The sequence below is a fragment of the Sciurus vulgaris genome, assembly GCF_902686455.1.
Source record: "Sciurus vulgaris genome assembly, chromosome: 17".
Lineage (NCBI taxonomy): Eukaryota > Metazoa > Chordata > Mammalia > Rodentia > Sciuridae > Sciurus > Sciurus vulgaris.
Window position 1 is genome coordinate 43,407,587 of NC_136478.1, and position 18,993 is coordinate 43,426,579.

Below are 18,993 nucleotides of genomic sequence, written 5' to 3' on the forward strand. Positions count from 1 at the left end.
TCATAATGGTGAAAGATGGAAAGCTTTCCACCTAAAATCAGGAACCAAGTATGGGTTTCTGATTATACCACTGTTACTGTAACTTGAATTCTAGCCACTGAATCAAGGAAAGACAGGAAATGTGTACAGGTTAGAATGGAAGAAATAAAACTATCTTGTTTTCAGGTGACAAGATGATCTATGTATTAATTAATTGTTTGCTAGGGCTGCCATAACATAATACCACAGACTGGGTTGCTTAAGCAACATAAACTTATTGTCTTACTGTTCTGGAAGCTGAAAGTCCAAATTAAGGTGTTGACAGTTTTAATTTTTCCTGAGGTGTCTCTCCTTGACTTATAGATGGTCACTTTCTTGCTGGGTCCTCTTATGGCCTTTCCTCGGCATGCACACATCCCTGTGTTCTTCTCTCTCCAACCAAGAAGTCTTAGTCCAGTAAAAGTATCCTTCAGAAGTGATGAAGAAATCAATGCATTTCCACCTAAGTGAGCTCATCATCAACAGACCTGTTCTACAAGAAATGCTAAAGGATGCCCTTCAGGTTAAAATGAAAGGATACTTGACAATAACTCAAAACTACGTGAAGAAATAAAGATCTTTGGCATAGGTTCATACAGAGGAAACTTTAAAAGCTTGTATTGTAGCTCCACTTTGTTTTCTATATGACTTAAGAGAATGATATATATAAAAAATTAGTAATCTATGTTTTTGGACATAAAATGCAAAAAGAAGTAATTTTGTGACATCAATAACTGAAGGTGGTAGAAATGGAGTTCCATAAGCACAGAGTTTTCTGTGTTATTGAACTAAGCTGGCATAAGTTCAAATGAAAGTACTATGACTTTAGGATATTAAGTGTAATCACAAAGAAAGTGGTCATAAAATAAATACAAAAGAAAATCAAAATGTTTTACATTTTAAAAATCAAACACAGAAGAAAATTGTAATGCAGAAAATAAAGGACATAAAACTTAGAAGGAACATCAAAAACAAGTAGCTGAATGATAGAACTAAATCTTGTTAGTAATGACTTTAAATATAAATTACTAAACTCTTAAAGCAAACCCAGAAATTGGCAGAAGGACTTAAAAAACAAAACAAACAATAAAAAAAATCCATGATACAATGATATGCTGTCTGCGGAAGACTCATTTTAGACTTAACACACAAATAGGTTGAAAGTGAAAGGATGGAAGAATATTCCATATGAATAGTAATCAAAAGAGGGCAGGGGTGGCAATGCAGGCATCAAACAAAATATACTTTAAAAAAAATGAAAAAAGGGCAAAGGGCATTATGTATTAAGATTCAACACAACAAGAACATATAATAAGTAAAAACATTTATGCACTGCCATGGCTTGGATAAGGTTTAAATGGTATCTCTCAAAAGTTCACACACTGGAGGCTTGGTTGCCATTGGGATGGTGTTGAGGTGGTAGAACCTTTAAGAGGCAGGACCTAGTGTAAGGTGGTTAGGTCATGGAAGCACTGATTCAAAAAGGGTGCATGCTGGTCTCAAAGAGTGGCATAGTTTTCACAAAAATGAGTTTTTATGAAGCAAGTTCATGGGTCTCTACTGTCTCTTACTTTGTCTTGTCATGTGATCTCTCCCTCTCACATGTGCTCCCATGATGCTATCCACCATGTCGTGATGCAGCCAGAAGGCCCTCACTAGAACCAAGAAGATGCACTTGAATAGCCAGAATTTAAATCTTTTTTCTTAATAAAGCATTCAGTCTCAGGTATTCTGTTGTAGCAATACAAAATGAACTAATAGATACCTATCGACAGGCAATCAAAATACATGAAGCAAAATTGGACAGAAATGAAGGAAGAAATAGACAGTTCTACAATACTAGTTGAAGAATTCAATACCCTGTTCTCAATAAATGGGTAGAACAACTACACTCAGATCAACAAAGAAACAGGGGACATAAACAAATATAACAAATCAGTTAGATCTAACACATATATAGAACACTCTACCCAACAGTAACAGAATATACATCCTTTTCAAGTATTCATGGGACATCCTCCATGTTAGACCATATATTAGGCCACAAATAAAGATTCAGTATATTTTAAAAGAGAGATATCATATAAAGTATCTCCCCTGGTCACAAAAGGATAAAATTAGATTGTCAACAGCAAAAGAAAAAATAGAATTCATGAATTTATGGAAATCAAAGAACACACTCTTAAACATTCAGCATATCAAAGAAATCACAAAGGAAGTTATACTTAGAGATGAAATAAAATGAAAACCCAACATACCAAAACTTATGGGATACAGCAAAAGCACTGCTAAGAGGGAAATTTACAGCTATAAAGCTTACATTAAAAAAGAAAAAATTAAATTAAAAAAGCTCAAATTAAAAAAATCAAACTTTTTAACATAGGGAACTAGTAAAATAAATACAAACTAAACCTAAAACTAGAAGATGGAAGAAAATAATAAAGATTAGAGCAGAGATAACTAGAGAATGGAAAATGATAGAGAAAATCAACAGAACCAAAAGGTGAATGTTCAAAGAGGTTTTAAGACTTGACAAATCTTTAGCTAGATTAACTTAAAAAAAAAAAGGTGGAAGATTCAAATTACTAAAATCAGAAATGAAAGTGGAGATGTTACTATTGATCCTACAGAAATAAAAACATTGCAATAGAGTACTATGAACAACTATATGTTAAAAAATTGGATAACTTAGACACAGGGACAAATCCCTAGAAATGGAAAACCTACCAAGACTGTGTCATGAAAATACAGAAAATCTAAATAGAACAATAAGTAGTAAAGAGAATGAATAAAAAACATACACCCCCTCAAAAAAGCCCGGAACCTGAAAGTTTAATTGAGTTCTACCATTTAAAGAATTAACAAAAATCTTTCTCAAACTTTTCCATAAAATTGAAAAGAGGGGGAATAGTTCTTACCTCATTCCATGAGGCCAGCGCTGCCCTGACACCAAACAAACACCACTACAAAAAAACTACCAATCAATATCCCTCATGAACAATGATGTGAAAAACACAGTAACCAAAGCCCACCATGTCCAGTGGATTTCTGAAATGCAAGAATGTAAGACATATGAAAATTTATCAGTGCAACACATTGATAAATACAGGGATAAAATACACATCATCTTATTTGATGCTTAAAAAGCATCTGACAAAATTCAACACCATCTCACGATTTTAAAAAAACACAGAATAAATTATGAACAGAAGGAAATTCTCTCAACATGATAAAAGCCAATTATGAAAATTCACAGCTATAATCATTCTCAATAAAATACTTAAAGCCTTTTGATCAGTAACCAGAATGCTCCCTTTTTCTACTTCCATACAGTACTAGAAGTTCTAGTCAGCATCATTAGGCAAGAAAAATAAATATAAGGGCACTAAAATATAAAGGAAAAAAACAAAACTATCTGTTTGCAGATGATATTATCTTATATGTAGAACATACTGAAGCAACACACACACATACACACACACATACACACACACACACACACACACAATTAGAACTAATAAATTCAGCAAAGTAGCAGGATAAAAAAAAAATCAGTGCAGGAAAATGGGTTGCTCCTACTCTACACTAATAATAAAAAAATCCAAAAAGAAAATTATGGAAACAGTTTTATTCATAATAGCATCAAAAATAAAATACTTAGGAATTAAGCTGGAATTCTTTCAGTCTTAAAAAGAGAGGAAATTCTGATACATGCAATGACACAGATGAACCCTCGAGACATTGTACTAAGGGAAATAAGCTAACCACAAAAAGATAAATGCTTATGATTCCACTTACTTGAGGACTTACAGTAGTCAAATTCACCCAAACGGAAAGCTAATGGTGGTTTCCAGGGCCTGGGAAGGTGGGGAAGGAGTGTGTTAGTTATTATTTAGTTGGAAAAGATTTTGGTTTTGCAAATTGAAAAAAATTCTGGAAATAGATCAAAGTAACAGATGTACAACAAGGTGACTATACTTAATTCTATTGAACTATATACTTAAAAATGATTAAGATGGCAAATTTTGTTATGTGTATTTTAAAAAATTAAAAAAAAATTGTGGTGTACTCATCCAGTTGTGCACTGCTCAGCAGTAAAATGAATTAATTGTACATGTCCATAGTACAGATTCTCAAAATAATTATGCTTTCATATATAATCATTCTCTCCTGTTGAAATCTAAAATATCTTAGTCCACATAATTGTTAAAAAAATAATTGTGCTGTATGAAATAAATCAGACCAAAAAAAAGAGTCTAAGTATTTTATGATTCCAATTATATGCAATTCTAGAAAAGACAACAAATCTATAGTGAAAAAAAGAATAAACCAGTGGCTTTCCTGGGACAGCAAGAAGGGATTATAAAGTTGTACGAGGTAGCTCTGTGGGTGAGGGATATGTTTATCATGATTATGGTTTGATTCCGAGTAATATATTTCAAAATTTATCAAATTGTGTGCATGTACACTCAATTATTGTGTGACAATTATGTTTTAACAAGGCATTAAAATAATTTGTTGCACATAAAAACATGACCACCCATTTTAGAAAACTAGAAGATTCAACAACATTTATATTAACTCTGCCCTCTCTCTCCTTATGCCTTGGCAGCAAAGAATGTGACATCCATGGAGAACAGGATCCTTTCTCTTAGTAGAAAGGCCAGCAATGGCCTTGAGATGAATTGTGCATAGAGCCTGCAGTATTCCATAAAATCTTTAGCTTATTTGCTCTGGCAGGAAACTTATTTGTAGGACAGACATGGTAAGATTCTGAGCATTTCAGTAAACCCTGAATTCTGCACGGCCACATTCAAAGGAAGCTTTTAGAGTAGATCCATTCCTGCTGGTTTGTGATAATCTCACCTATACCCTATAATCATGCTCCATGTTTCTGCACAAATTATGGGTCCACCTGGGCTGGGTCCATCTTGATATACAGAGACATTTGCATAGTGGATGTTGAACCTCAGGTACCAGTTAAACAACAACTACTTGACAGTGCAAGAGGGAAAAGGATGCAATTCATACTGCTCCTAGCTGCCCCAGAGCTTGTCACCATTGCCCCCTCCTTAGGATAACACAGTCATACTATGAAAATTCATATCATTCAGACTGCAATAATGGGCCCACCAAGCCATATGCTCTTTCCTTAAAACCCTGGGTAGCAATGTGCAAGGCTAAATCTGGACTGACTTGTTCTTTACCGTCTAACTGTCCCTTCCGAGGCAGTATATTTGGAGGCACACACAAGAACAATTCACCCCTTTGGTTTAGCAGACCTTTGCTCTGTTCTCATCCCGCTCCTCACAGTGACCAGAACACAGAAGATTAAAGGCGGCTTTATCAAAAAGGCCCTCATTATCACACAAAACACAGCAACGGGTAGTAGGTAGTTGGGTCAGGTAAAACAGACTGGATAAGTCTATCTCAACAGTCACATTAGACCAAGGTCCCTGAAGTAGGGAGACCTCTACAAGCTGCCAGTAGAACCCCACTCAGGTCTTCATGGCCAAAGACGCGTCATGTCCACAGACGAAAAAGGTCATCTTCCCATGGCCTCAGGCTACTGATGATTCTCTCCAGTGAGCAGAAAAAGGTCTGCCTTCCCTGAGTGCTGTGGAGAGGCCAACATGCACTCTGGAGGTCTGCCAGTGGTAGAGCTTCTGTCACAAATCCTCACAGTGACAAAACTCTGATAACATTCACCATCAGAAAAAGTGACTTAGCTCCTGAAAGCTTCCACCATGTCCAGCATTCATAGGAAATTTACCCAGTGGAGATTACTGGGTGAACGACATTCAACATCTGGCTGATAGCTCCTCACTCTCAGAGCTTCGCTCTGGTGTGCGCTGCTGTGTTGAACATGGAGGGAGCACATTCTCTACACTCCTTTCTCTGGTGTGAATTTTCTGATGCCGAATGAGGGTAGGCCTTTGGCTGAAGGCTTTCCCACATTCGTGGCACCCGTAAGGCCTGTCTGGTTTGTGAACTTTCTGGTGCTGCCTCAGATTTGACCTTTGTCTGAAGGTTTTCCCACATTCACTGCACTCGTAAGGCCGTTCACCAGTGTGAAGCCTCCGGTGGTTATTGAGGCTGGAGCTCTGGTTAAAGAATTTCCCACATTCACTGCACTGATAAGGCCGTTCACCAGTGTGAAGTCTCCGATGGCTATTAAGACTGGAGCTTTGACTAAACAATTTCCCACATTCGTGGCACTCATAAGGCCGTTCACCAGTGTGAACTCTCTGATGTTTCATGAGGTCAGAGCTTCGGCTGAAGGCTTTCCCACATTCACTGCACCTGAAAGGTCGTTCACCCGTGTGAACTATCTGGTGTTGAATGAGACTGGCGATGTGGCTAAAGAATTTTCCACATTCATTGCACTTGTAAGGTCTTTCTCCAGTGTGGACTCTCCAGTGTTTAATCAGGCTGGAGTTGCAGTTGAAGGATTTCCCACATTCCCTGCACTCATGAGCGCTTCTGCCAGTGTGAACCCTCTTATGATGAATGAGGTTGGAGCGCTGGCTAAAGAATTTCCCACACTCACCACACTCAAATGGCTTTTCACCAGTGTGAACCCTCTTATGCTGAATAAGGTTGGAGCTTCGGCTAAAAAATTTCCCACAGTCGCTGCACACGTGAGGGCTCTCACCAGTGTGAACTCTCTGATGCTTTATGAGACTGGAGTTTTGGCTAAAGAATTTGCCGCATTCGCAGCACTCATAAGGTCTTCCTCTGTTGTGAGCTCTCTGGTGCTGAACGAGGCTGGTGACACAGCTAAAGAATATCCCACACTTGCTGCATTCATAAGGCCTTTCTTCAGCATGGATTCTCTGGTACTGAACCAGTGTGGATGTGTCACTCAAAAATTCACTGTCCCTAGATTCAGTGCTCTTCTTATATCCTTGCATAGTTTGAACATCCACTGTAACTTCAGTGCTCCTGTGTGGCTCCTGCAGGCTGGGAGTGACCTGATGCTGTGGAAAGCCTGATGTGGCCACAAAATCCTTCCTGCTCTCTCCACACGTGAAAGGCTTCTCTGACGTATGGTCTCTGCAGGTCTTCATAGGAGGGGCCTTGCCTTCCACCCTTCTGACAGGCTTGTCTGCATTCTGCCGTTCCTGTGGCTGGAGAGGCTTTGCATTGAACTTGAACCCTCTCCCATTCACCGCATACGTGGATGGCTTCTGCCTGGGATATGTTGCCTGGTAGTCTTTCAACTGTAGGCCACATGTGTCACTAGGGAAGGTCTTTTGGGTAGATAGAGCTGCCTTGGAATTCCTGTCCTGTGACACTCCTTCTGCAGAAACATTTTGCTCAGAAGGTGGCTCCTTATCCTCTCCTCCATGGCAAAAATCTGCAAGCAGAGAAATGCCAGTGAAGTTCATATAAACTTTGATGTGAACACCCCATTATATATCCTTGTCTGACTCTGGAATGAGTCCATAGTCTCATAGTCTCGGTGAGGTGAGGAGCCTTAGGACAGGGTAAAAAGTGGTATGCTCTGCAGTATTGTGACTGGCCAAGTCACAAGACAAGGGAGGCCTTATCAGAACCAAGAACACAAGAATGGGGTACAATACAGGGTGGAGAGGCAGCATCTCCAACTCACTTCTCTCCAAAGGCTTTTTGAATGGGCCTTCATTGCTGCAAACCTTTGAAGGTTATGCAACAGGCCAGGCCTGGGAAAATCTAATTCCAACTGAATTTTCAAGCACTTAAAGGAAATGTGCATATTTTAGGACTTACTAAATGGAGTCCAACACTAGAGTGTGCTGCAGAGAAAGCTGTAGCAAGAAGGAGACGTGGGGACTAGAAAGGTGGGATCCAGCTAGGGACCCAAAGTCAGAGCAGAGATGCCAAGTGGGCAATGGGGAAGGAAAGGTATGAGCGTGGCCACTGGCTCTGGCACCAATGATGGATACAAGAAAAGATGCTGGTGTGTTCTGAACACAGTACTGACATCATATCCTCCCCAGCTACCACTTACCAGAACCAGGCCTGCCATAAGCCCCTCTTGCCATGGCCGATGTCATATCCACTCTGTCAGGCACCCAGGGCTCTTTCCCCATATTCAGTTGGGCAACTATGTAGGACCTGAAAGATGTAAGTCCTAAGGAAAAGACAGGGTAGGTCAGTGCCAGCACCTATCTGGGGAACTAACCCACATCGGATTACAGAAAACTCAATATTACAAAAAGGACATACAAAGGAAGTCTGGCAGGAATATCCCAGTGAGAAAGTAGCAACCACACGAGTATGTGGAATTTCTAGCACTCAAGCACAGGAAATGTCAGCAAAGGAGAGTAGAACCTAAATCACTGTCAGGGATCTAGACGACCATCCAGGTGAGTAGTAGCCAAAGTGGATGGACTCTACCAGTCTGACTGCAAGGCTCCCTCTGCCTGAACCCTTCTCTGCAAGGCTTTAGGTAGCAGGTGTGGGGCTGACTGGGGAGAGGAGATATTGCACCCAGCTCCACCCTGGAACCCACAATACATGGACTGAGAAAATGGAAGCAGTACCCGTGGTCTGGCTGTGAGAAGGAAAGAGCTGTCTCTTGGGCAAAGGGGACAGGCAGAGACAAGCTCAGGACACCAGGGAGGGTACAGTGGCCTTACCCAGTGAGGCTGTGAGTGCAAAGTTCTCCAGCATCACATCACAGTACAGGAGCCTCTGAGCCTCATCCAGCAGCCCCCACTCCTCCTGAGAGAAGTAAATGGTCACGTCCTCAAAGGTCACACAGCCCTGCCATGATAAGGACAGTTCATTCCATGATGGGTCTCTCCTTGGCATGCCTTACCCATTCCCTGCTCACCCTCCTCCCTCACTCTGCCCCCCAGCTCCAAGAAGATACCAGGCCCAGTTCCTGCTTGCTCATTTCTCATGTTACACATGGCCACTGTTTCAGCCTCAGACAGCCACAGAGCGGTGGGCACAGGGAACCATCTAAGCTCTGGGCCTGACCTGTAGGGCCTAAAGCCCTCTTCAATCAGCCTCCTCCCCTAGTGCCATCAAGGTCATGCTTCTCAGGCACAAACAAAAGAGGGCTCAGTCTTCCCCCTCAATCCCCAGTGAGGAGCCCTGGGGCCAAGAGCTCACTCCCAGGTACCTCACTCCTTGAACAACTGTGGACCTCGCCACTCCATCCTGGTTGTCATGGTTACCCTCTCCATATCTCTGCCTATATAACAGCCATCTCCCACATGTCACTCTGCACGTGGCACCCAGAGAGTGCTTGACAAATACAACCATGATCCCATTCAGCCCTGGGCCTTTGATGGTGCTCACTGCCAAGGGCCACCTCAGCCCCTGCTTTAGACTCCCGGCCTGGTCCTGGCTTCGACATAAGCCACCCAGAGCACACACACTCAAAGTCAATCCCTCAGGTCTTCCTACTCCCTTACCATAGTCTAGATCTTGAATGTTCCCAAAGTCCCACATGATGAAGGCTTGATCCACAGCCTGTGGTGCTACTGGGAGGTGGTGAAACCATTAGGAGGTGTGGCCTACTGGAAGGAAATTAGGTCCTTAAAGGGGACATTGGGATCCTAGTTCCTCCTTTGTCTTTGCTTCCTAGTCATATGAGATGATCTTGCCTCCTCTTTCACAGGGACCTGCCATGATGTACTATGTACGTGCCCAAAGCAACAGGGCTAAACCATCATGGACTGAAACCTCTAAAACCATGAGCTACAACAAACCTTTCTTCCTTTTAAGCTGATCATCCCAGGATTTTGTCCCAGCAATGGAAAGCTAACTAATACATTCTACCACCCCACAGCAACAATTGTTGCTGGAAACCATTCCGACTAATCTCATTTATCCCTGAGCTCATTCCCCAGCCTGACTGAAAATCCCCAGGCTCCATCAAGGGTCACTATAAAAGCCTGGTAAGAACAGAGGGTGGATATGCACAGCCCAAACCGCACTGTAGCATTACCTCCCTGACTGCCTATGCCCCTAGGAAGATCTGGCCACTGGCCAAACCCTCTTGTCCCCACATGGCACCCTCCACCATGACCACCACTCTTCCTCATCCATTTTTATGATGCCAAACAAGCCAACCCTGGAGCAAGACATCCTGCTCTCAATTCTCCAGCCACACCCTCCTCTTACCAGCATTGTCACCATGACCTGAAAATTCACCCTTTTAATCTGACACTCAGCTACACTCTTGCCCACACTCAGATGCCACAATATGGGTGTTTTGTGGGCATTAAAAAAAAAAAAAAAGACCAAATGAGAAAAGCCAAGGTATTTCTTCAGAGCTGGTTGTAGCAAGGGAGTCAGCCTCCATTGCAGAGGGTTTGGCAGAGACCCTACGGAAAGCATTATAATGGAGAAAAGGGAGAGCTGCAGGTGTGCCCTGATTGGAGGTGGAGGGCTGGGCAGAGGGATCCTGTGTGTAAGAGGGCTAACTAGAAGCAGGGTAGCCTGTATGATTGGTCAGGGAAGTATATTTGTTTATTTGCATTTGGTCCTAAGTTGGACACAGGAACGAAAATTAGAGCTGTCAGTTATTAATCAAGCCCAGCTCAAACAAGTGGCCAGTCTTTACTGATGTTGCCATTTAACTAGCTGGATTGTCACTGGAGATAGCAATCTGGCTTCCTGCAAGTCTAACTTGCAGCAGGCTGACTTCCTGACATGACAGGGGTGGTTTCCTGGACAGGTTGTGGGTCAGAGCTCCACTTTTACATATAGTCTGGCCACTGTCCAGTTTGCATATTGTCTCTCATGACCTTAATTAACACCTCCCTTTCCCAGAGCATGCAACTGTTTGTGATCCACCCACTCTGCAAATCTACTCAGAATCTCTGGAACATCAGAGATTCAACATGGCTAAAACCTAACCCGTTATTTCCACTGAAAATTTCCACTGAAATCAACAACCTCTCTCAGTTAATGTATCGCCCATCCTTCCTGCAGCTAAAACCCCAAACCATGGAGTCACGCCTCCTCTCTTTCACCTGCCCATAAGAAAGCCCGCTCAGCCTGATTTAAAAGATAGATCCAGAATCCACCTGCAGTTCTTCTACTGACCTGGACTACTCCTTGGCCTGCCTGATCCTCACCACACATTCAAGTTTCCACTCTGCGTCTATAGGGTGTCTGGTTAAGACCTGAGTCCTATCACCCTTCTCCTCTACTCTAAATCCTCCACGGCTTCCAGCACCTTCAGAGAATAAGTTTTCCAGTTTCTCAGTCTGTCATTCCGGGTGGGCTGCCTGATTCCACCAAAGTAGGAACAGTGACTTGGTGTTTCCAGAACACTCCCAATTCACTGCACACAAACACACGCACGCCACACCTCACAAACATTTGTACCTGCAAGTTCCTTGCGCAGGAGACCCTTTCTCCCCCGACCCTTAAGAGCGCAGAAATGGAAACCGCTCTATATAATTCCTGGCCTGCATTCAGGACCCCAGGTCTGGAATGACTCCCCCGCCAACCCAAGGTTCTCTGACTCAAGCAGGGGGAAGAGCGCCACCTGTTCTACCTTGGCGCCAGGACCAAAGGGATGGGGATCCCACCGCACACGGTCTGAGGCCCACCCACTCACCTTCCCAGGATCCATCAACGCTGCTACAGCCATCGCGGCCTGGGAAAGAGCGGAGGGGTCAAGAGTGGGTGACAGAGGTGGCTCAAAGAGCGGAGGGGTCAAGAGTGGGTGACAGAGGTGGCTCTCAGGAGCTCAGCCCACCACCCATTCTGCCATGCCCCGGGTGAGGCGTGACCCCGGGCTGAGGGTGGCGCTGCTGCCCTCACTGCCCGCTCCTCACACGGTGTAAAATGCGTGCACCGCCCAGGCCCGCCTCCCGGGTGCGGAGAGCGCGCGGACCTCCCAGTCCCCAGCGGACACCCCAGGTCCAGAGGGTCACGGCTGGTGCAGAAGCGGGGCGGAGGATCGGAGCTTCACTGTTCTCCCTGAGCGATCCCGAAAAGCCCCCCTGGGCAGGGTGAGCGGCAGGCCACACCCTCCCACCCGGTCCAGGGTCTCCGAGTGCGGGGACTCAGCGCAGCCACCGGGAAATGACTTGCCCGCTGTAGCGCAGGAAGTTCCGGCCTCCGCCTCCGCGGCCAGAAGTAAAGCCGCTCTCCTGCAGCCGGTGGCCGGGAGCCAGGCGCTGACGAACCGGCTCAGCCTCGGGGACCGAGTCTCTGTCGCCCCCGCGGCAGGGCAGAGGAGGGCGGGGCGGGGCCTATAACGTCTCCGCCCCCTCGGCCACGCCGCCCCCCGCCCGGAGTTTTCCTCTTAAAGGGACCGTTCCCAGCGCTAAGTGACCGCCCGGGCCAGGGCGCTGCCCGCGCCGCCAGCCCCATCCTGCTGGTGTGGGTATGGGTGAGCCCCCTTCACCTCACTCAGCGACCTAGATTCATTGACGTTACTACCTGATCGGCGGGATCTTTGTGTACGAATATTATTCTAATTCAGTACTTCCCAAACCAAAGCATTGGCATCGCCTGGGAATTTATTAAAATGCAAGTTGGAGGCAACAACCCAAATTTAAGGACTCAGAAATTCTGGGGGTGGGGTTCAACTTTCAATGCCTTAACAAGCCTTCTGGGGGGACTCCATGATTGCAGCAATTTGAGAACAGGAACTTTCTAAAATCCAGTATATAAAACGGGGAAAACAACACTACTCACAATCTCCTGGGTCACAGAGTACATAGAAGGCACATGTTTTGGTTTCTACTTATGTAAAAGTTATTGCTACCATAATCATCATCTCAAGACTCACAGACAGGGCTGTCAGAGGGCAGGAAGAGACACTTCTCAGCAAGGTCCTTTGGGGTATCTGTCAACATATAAAATACAATGTTCTCTAACTTAGTAAATACCTTTATAAGTAATGATCATAATTTTTACATGAAGGCACATGCTTGTACCCTTTGGCTCCTTTTATACTACTTTCTCTTTTTTTATAAGATGCATTAATTTTTTATTTTTAATTGATAAAAATGGCATGTGTTTATCATGTACAGCATGATATTTTGGAAAACATGCATTGTAGCTTATTAGCATATGAGTTACCTCTAAGAAAAAAGAGCTTTGGGCTTCATGCAGTCCAGTCACTCTAAATGGTTTTTCTGGGTGCTGAGAGGGAGCTACCCTGCCATGCCATGGGTGCAAAGGCCCATCTTATGGAGATTTGAGAGGAGCTGACATTGCCTGGGCTTCATCCGGCACCTTAACCATCCTGGTGTCCCTAGCTCTTCCCACCACCTCCTACACTACCACCCTGGGCCAGTTCACTATCTATGTACTTCTGAACAGTGGAGTGGACACCTCCCTGGGACCCCACGTCAATTCTTGTGTTCTTCATACAGCATCCAGAATAAGATTTAATCAGATTATGTCACTGGTTAGAACCCTCCCTTGGCCTCCAAATAGAGGTAGAATAAATCCAAATTTCTCATTGTGATCCACAAAGCCCTGTGATCTGGTCCTGCCCTTCCTTCTGGACACACTGATGTTCACCTGGATCTTGCAACAGACTAAGTTGTCACCTGCCTCTGCATCTTGGAGCACATCCTGTCCTTTGCGAGGGACATTTTCTCTTCGAGACCATCTACTTCAGGCATTATATCACCTCATTTACTGTCCATTCTGTATCCTCTATGGTACAATTTAATTTTTCATCTTTGTTCTTATTTTGTGGTGCTATAACAAAATACACTAGGCTAGGTACTTCATAAAGAAAAGAAATTTATTTGGCTCATTATTCTGGTGGCAGGAAAATTCAAATAGTATGGCATCAGCATCTAGCAAGGGCCTGCCTGACAATGTCACAACATGGTAAAGAAGCCAAAAGGGAAGCACCCATGTGCAGAAGGTGCCAAGCCCATGGAGTGGCCTCGCTTTATAACAACCTACTCTCTCAAAAACTAATTCACATATGTGAGACCCAACCTACTTCAGAAGACAGCACTAATCCTCTTCAAGGTTGGCACCCCCATGACCTAACCTTCCACTGGGCTCCACCTCTTAAAGATTTACCATCTCTCAGTACCATTACAATGAGGACCAAGCTTCCAACACACGAACCTTTGAGGAACCAATCATATGCAAACCATAGCACCACATTTATTTATTTATTTTTATTTTAGTATGGGAGATTGAACTAAGGAGCACTCAGCCACTGAGCCACATCCCCAGCCCTATTTTGTATTTTATTTCGAGACAGGGCCTCACTGAGTTGCTTAGTGTGTCACTTTTGCTGAGGCTGGCTTTGAACTCGTGATCCTCCTGCCTCAGTCTCCCAAGCTGCTGGGATTACAGGTGCACGCCACCTCCACTGACCAAAGCACCACTTTTTGACACACAAGGACACCGAGACCTAGAGAGAAGTGGCGTGCATGAGGTCATCCAGCTGTAACCGGGCGGGGCTCGTGGTTTACCCCCTGGGTATAAGTTCTTTCCCACTCTGCCCTCTGCACCTGCCCTTCCTTACTCAAGCTTCAGTTCTCCTGTCCTCTGTATTTCTGAAGGTGTTTCAGTTAGGACAAGGATGAAGGATTTAGACTTCTTGGGGTACGTAAATTTCAGGCTAAGCCAAGGTTAGTTTGAATCACCTTTGCTGTTGTTTCCGTTACTAGTACACAGGCTTCAGCTACAGGGCCTTGAGAGAGACTAAAACGTCCAAGGGCCCTCTGGATTCCATGAGGCCTCGGAGATAGGGCGTCCTTTTCTCTTATAAATGAATAGGGAGCTGGGGAAGGAATCACTTGGGAGCCTCAAGGAGGGAGTAGAGGAAATAGGTAGAGGTTTTTAAATGCCACTGTGGAAGGTGAATCCCATCGTGGGTGTTCAAGCACAGTGGAGGCGTTAAGAACACGCATCCCAAAATATGCCAATTGGGCAGATTGATGATTTCAAGCTGAAAGCGCTTGAAAAATAGAGTAGCTTTAGAAAGAGCAATCGGACTTTCCCTGGAGCAAAACACACTGAAGCAAGCCTTCTCCCTACCCAGATGCGAAAATAACCCTTATCACCAGAGACCGCAAATAGATGTCGCAATGGGTTTGTATAAATAAACTTAACTAAAATAACACTTCTTCCAGGAGCTTTACATCTCCACCCGCTCCCCATATATATTCTAGTGGTTTCCTCACTATTTAATGCCCCTAGTCCCAGCCCCTTTGTCTTTGTCTTCTTCAATTTATTATTTCTTTGTTTAAAAGGTATAAAATCTTTTTTGTTTTGGCCATTTCTTTGGGTCTTCACTCCCATGTGAGGGTCCCCAGGTACATGTAAAAATGTATTAAACTTGTATGTTTTTCTCCTGTTCATCTGTCTTGTGTCAATTTGGTTTTCAGACTCAGCTGAGGTTCCCAAGTAAGAGCTAAGATGGGTAAAGAGGATATTTAATCTCCCTTACAATAAAAAGGCAGGGGATGTAACTCAGTGGTAGAGAGAACCTGGGGATTCAATTCCCAATCCTTGGTACCACAAAAAAAGAAAAGAAAAAAAGAAAGAAAGAAAGAAAGAAAGAAAGAAAGAAAGAAAGAAAGAAAGAAAGAAAGAAAGAAAGAAAGAAGGAAGAAACAAAATACCTGGGAGAATCAACTTAAAAAGAGGAAAAGTTTATTTTGAATCACAGTTTTAGAGATTTCAGTCCATGATCAGTGGGCCCCTTTACTTTTGGGCCTGTGGCCAGGCAACATGTCATGGTGGGGAGCATTGGAAAAGCAAACTACTCACCTTGTAGTAGCCAGGAAGTGAAAGCAAAGAAAGAAGAAGAGGCCAAACACCTACGGTCCCCTTCAAGGACACATCCCCAATGACCTTCGACCTTTGACTGGACCCCATCTGTAAGGTTCTACCACCTCCCACTAGCAACCCATTGGGGAATAAGCTTTTAACATGTGGCCCTCTGGGGAACATTCCAGATCCAAACCATAAGCAGAAGATCAGCCACCTACTGGATGAGGGTTGAATGACAGAAGAACAAATTCTTTAGGCTTGTACTTAATGTCAAGACCCAGTAAGCGGGGACTTCTGAAAACGGTGGTGTGTGATGGCCAGTGTAGTGCTGATGTTCCCATGCAGGAGAGGAGTGCGACGCAGAGGTTTGCTGGAAAGAGCAGAGCTTGTGAATATGATAACATGCTGACACAAGTGTTGTTGGAGGTCTGAATGAAAAAAAAAAAAAAAAAATATATATATATATATATATATATATGTATATATATATGTTGGTTGGATTTGGGGAATACAAAAAACCACCTGGTAACCCTTTCCATTAGGTGTCTTTTCCTTTTCTTCTGTGTGTGTGCATGTGCATGTGATAAGCTGGGGATTGAACCCCGGGCCTGGCAACATGGTCGGCCAGTACCAAGATGCCTCCCCAGCCTCTCCATTAGGTAGAAAAGATGTGTTTAGAAGATAGAGGTGGAAATGAGAAGTCTCTCCAGTCTGACACCCTAAAGCACCTCAGATTTAAAGGACTTCTGTGTTAGTTTAGGGATGGGGTAGTGAGGTCTGTACTCATCTGTCAAGTCCCTGCTTCTCAGATGCACCCTGTGCCTGTCATTCCATTAGCCCCAGAGGAGTCAGGAATGTGGACAAGCGTGTCCTGAAGGGGGATTATCAAGGGCCTGGAGAGTTGGGAGGGATCATGGAAACATGGGTGACCTACTAGAGCGGCACACATGAGTGAGGGAGGAGTCTGGGACTTCAGGAGTTAGTCCCTTGAATAGGCATTCCAATCAGAAGTGAAATAAATGAAAAGAACTTAACAAAAAAGCAATTGTGGGGTCTGAGAGATACAGGAAGGGGACCTGAAAGGGACAAATCCTATGGTAAATGATCTGGCCCCTCTAAAGAAGGTTTGTGTACTTGAGGACTGTAACAGGGAATTGCAAGGTATGGGGTGATGGTCAGGTGGCCCTGGCATTCATCAGAAAGGAAGTGGGGTACTCATTGACCGAGAGCATGATTCCACCCTGTGAATTGAAGGGCATCGGACACCTTTACAAATTAGTCCAAGAAGGGTGCCCACACTGGAGAACGTAACCCTGAGACTATTCTGAATTATGTAAAAAAAAAACCAAAAAACCCTCCTTTTTTTTCTTTCTTTTTCATGGAACAGAAAAGTCTTTTAATATAGCAGGTAAGTCAAAGTGAAACCAAAGCTGAGGTCTGATTACTAGGTGAGTTCATTAGTCTGTCGGGAACAGATTCCTCAAAAGGTAATCAATGGGACTCCTACAAGACCATTACAACTGTCCTTTAATGTCTTTTATAATTCACAATCTTTAGCCCAAAGTCCCTCTGCCCTGCAGTATATCTGCAAGTGTATCTCTATTAAAGATTTTGGTGAAGTTGAGTCTAGTCTGAAGGCCTAGGAACAATTTCCCTTTAGTTTGCCTAAGCCAGAAGTTCGCATTGTGTAAATTTATTTTATTGGCCCAGGCAACCTCATGAATCTGTGCACAGATCTCAGAAATAAGGACATTTTGCTAATTAACATGATGGTTTTGAATAACCTCTTGCAGTTCCACAGGAACCTATTAGCAAAGTGAATATTTAAAGCAAACACCATGTGGTCACCAAGACTTAGAATCAAGTCATAGTTCCAGAAGGTTTTAGACAGGTGCCTATAAGTCAGAAGCCAGTTCTTCTCTTGTCTGTACTCTCGAATCTTTGACCAATCTATTTTAAATGGAAAGATCCTAGGGATGGAATCCAAGAGCTATTCTCCAATTTCCTTAGCTCTGGGATAGGATTTGGGTGTATTTTTATTCCATTGTAATCCTTCAGTGACTCTGACCCATTGGCCTTTCCAAACTATAAGGAGGTATCTCCAGGATTCACAAGAAGTTGGACTAATTGATAAAGGTAATAAGCACCAGAGAACATGACCCTGAGGTTATTCTGAGTTTGTAGAAAATTTCTCCTTTTCCCCATTTTTTTTCATGGGGCCAAGAAAGTCACTTATCTTCAATTGAGATGAAGGCTTTAAAATGACTTTTTGGGAAATTGAAGTCCTTTACTTTCCCCTCTGGGGTTTGGCTACTAGGTGAGTGAATGCCTCTGGTCCTCTCTCATCAGAGCTCATACATTCCTCTTGACTTTAAATACCACACATTTCCTACTGGTTTCCAAAGTTATAGTGCTGGCTCCCTTCTCTGCCCTCTTGGCCCGTATTTCCACTAGATATCTCATAGTCCTCTCCAACTGAACACCTCCCCTCCAAATGTCGTCCTTCTGCAATGTTTTCCACTAGTTACCAAGAGAAAGGTAAAAAGAGAGTGAGACCAAGGGTAAGACACACACACACACACACACACACACACACACACACACACACACATACTCTCTCTCTGGGGGAGGGAGGGAGGGGGAGAGAGAGAGAGAGAGAGAGAGAGAGAGAGAAATAGACTTTGAACCTCAGAAAATGACTTAGAGGGAGCAGTCCTGACCCAGTCCTACAAAGGACAACCTCAGCAATCCAGGAGCCTGATTCCAAGTACTAGAAAGGAGGTCCCAAGTTCTAAGTGCTTTCCTAGCTAGGATTGAGCCCTATGGAACACCACATTTAAATGTCAAGTGCCACACACACAAAGGTACCCTGCAGCCTGGGGATTCAGGTGCAATTGCCTGAGTCATTGTCCTCACCCAAAGGTGCACTTGATCCACCATCCCTCCAACCCCTTTCCCTCCATTGCCAATGACACACAGTGCTCACGTAGTGCTTGTAAGGTTCTACATCACTCACTGTCTATGGTAGTCCAGGCTTCCAGAACGTCCTGAAGGAATTCCTGAACCAGCCACCTCCCTAATTCCTTACTCAGCCTCCCGGCTCTCTCTTCTTCCATTAACAGCTTGCAACTATTCACGACCTGACTGAGATTAACCCAGCATGAGTCTCCCATGCATGCCCTGTCTTGAATTCCAACAAGGGAAGGACCTGGGATACTTAGTCCAGGTCTCATCTCTCATGAGAAGGTCTTTCCCTTG

At 43.9% G+C, this 18,993-nt stretch overlaps 1 protein-coding gene across 4 annotated transcripts; it reads right to left on the reverse strand.

Moving 5' to 3' along the window:
- Positions 1-4,071: 4,071 nt before the first annotated feature.
- ZNF792 (zinc finger protein 792) lies at positions 4,072-12,223 on the reverse strand. 4 transcript variants are annotated; one of them, XM_079117760.1, is made up of 5 exons: positions 11,867-12,223; positions 11,588-11,626; positions 8,643-8,769; positions 8,012-8,134; positions 4,072-7,378 (listed from the first exon to the last, which is right to left on the reverse strand). In XM_079117760.1, the coding sequence occupies exons 2-5, from the start codon at positions 11,618-11,620 to the stop codon at positions 5,820-5,822; spliced, it is 1,842 nt and encodes a 613-aa protein (XP_078973886.1). In that variant the 5' UTR covers positions 11,621-11,626; positions 11,867-12,223; the 3' UTR covers positions 4,072-5,819. The 4 variants fall into 4 exon arrangements, with proteins under 4 accessions (XP_078973886.1, XP_078973888.1, XP_078973885.1 ...); XM_079117762.1 differs by lacking the exon at positions 11,867-12,223 and adding an exon at positions 9,429-9,494 and having other exon boundaries at positions 11,588-11,642; XM_079117759.1 differs by lacking the exon at positions 11,867-12,223 and having other exon boundaries at positions 11,588-11,665.
- Between the last annotated feature and the right edge of the window lie 6,770 nt (positions 12,224-18,993).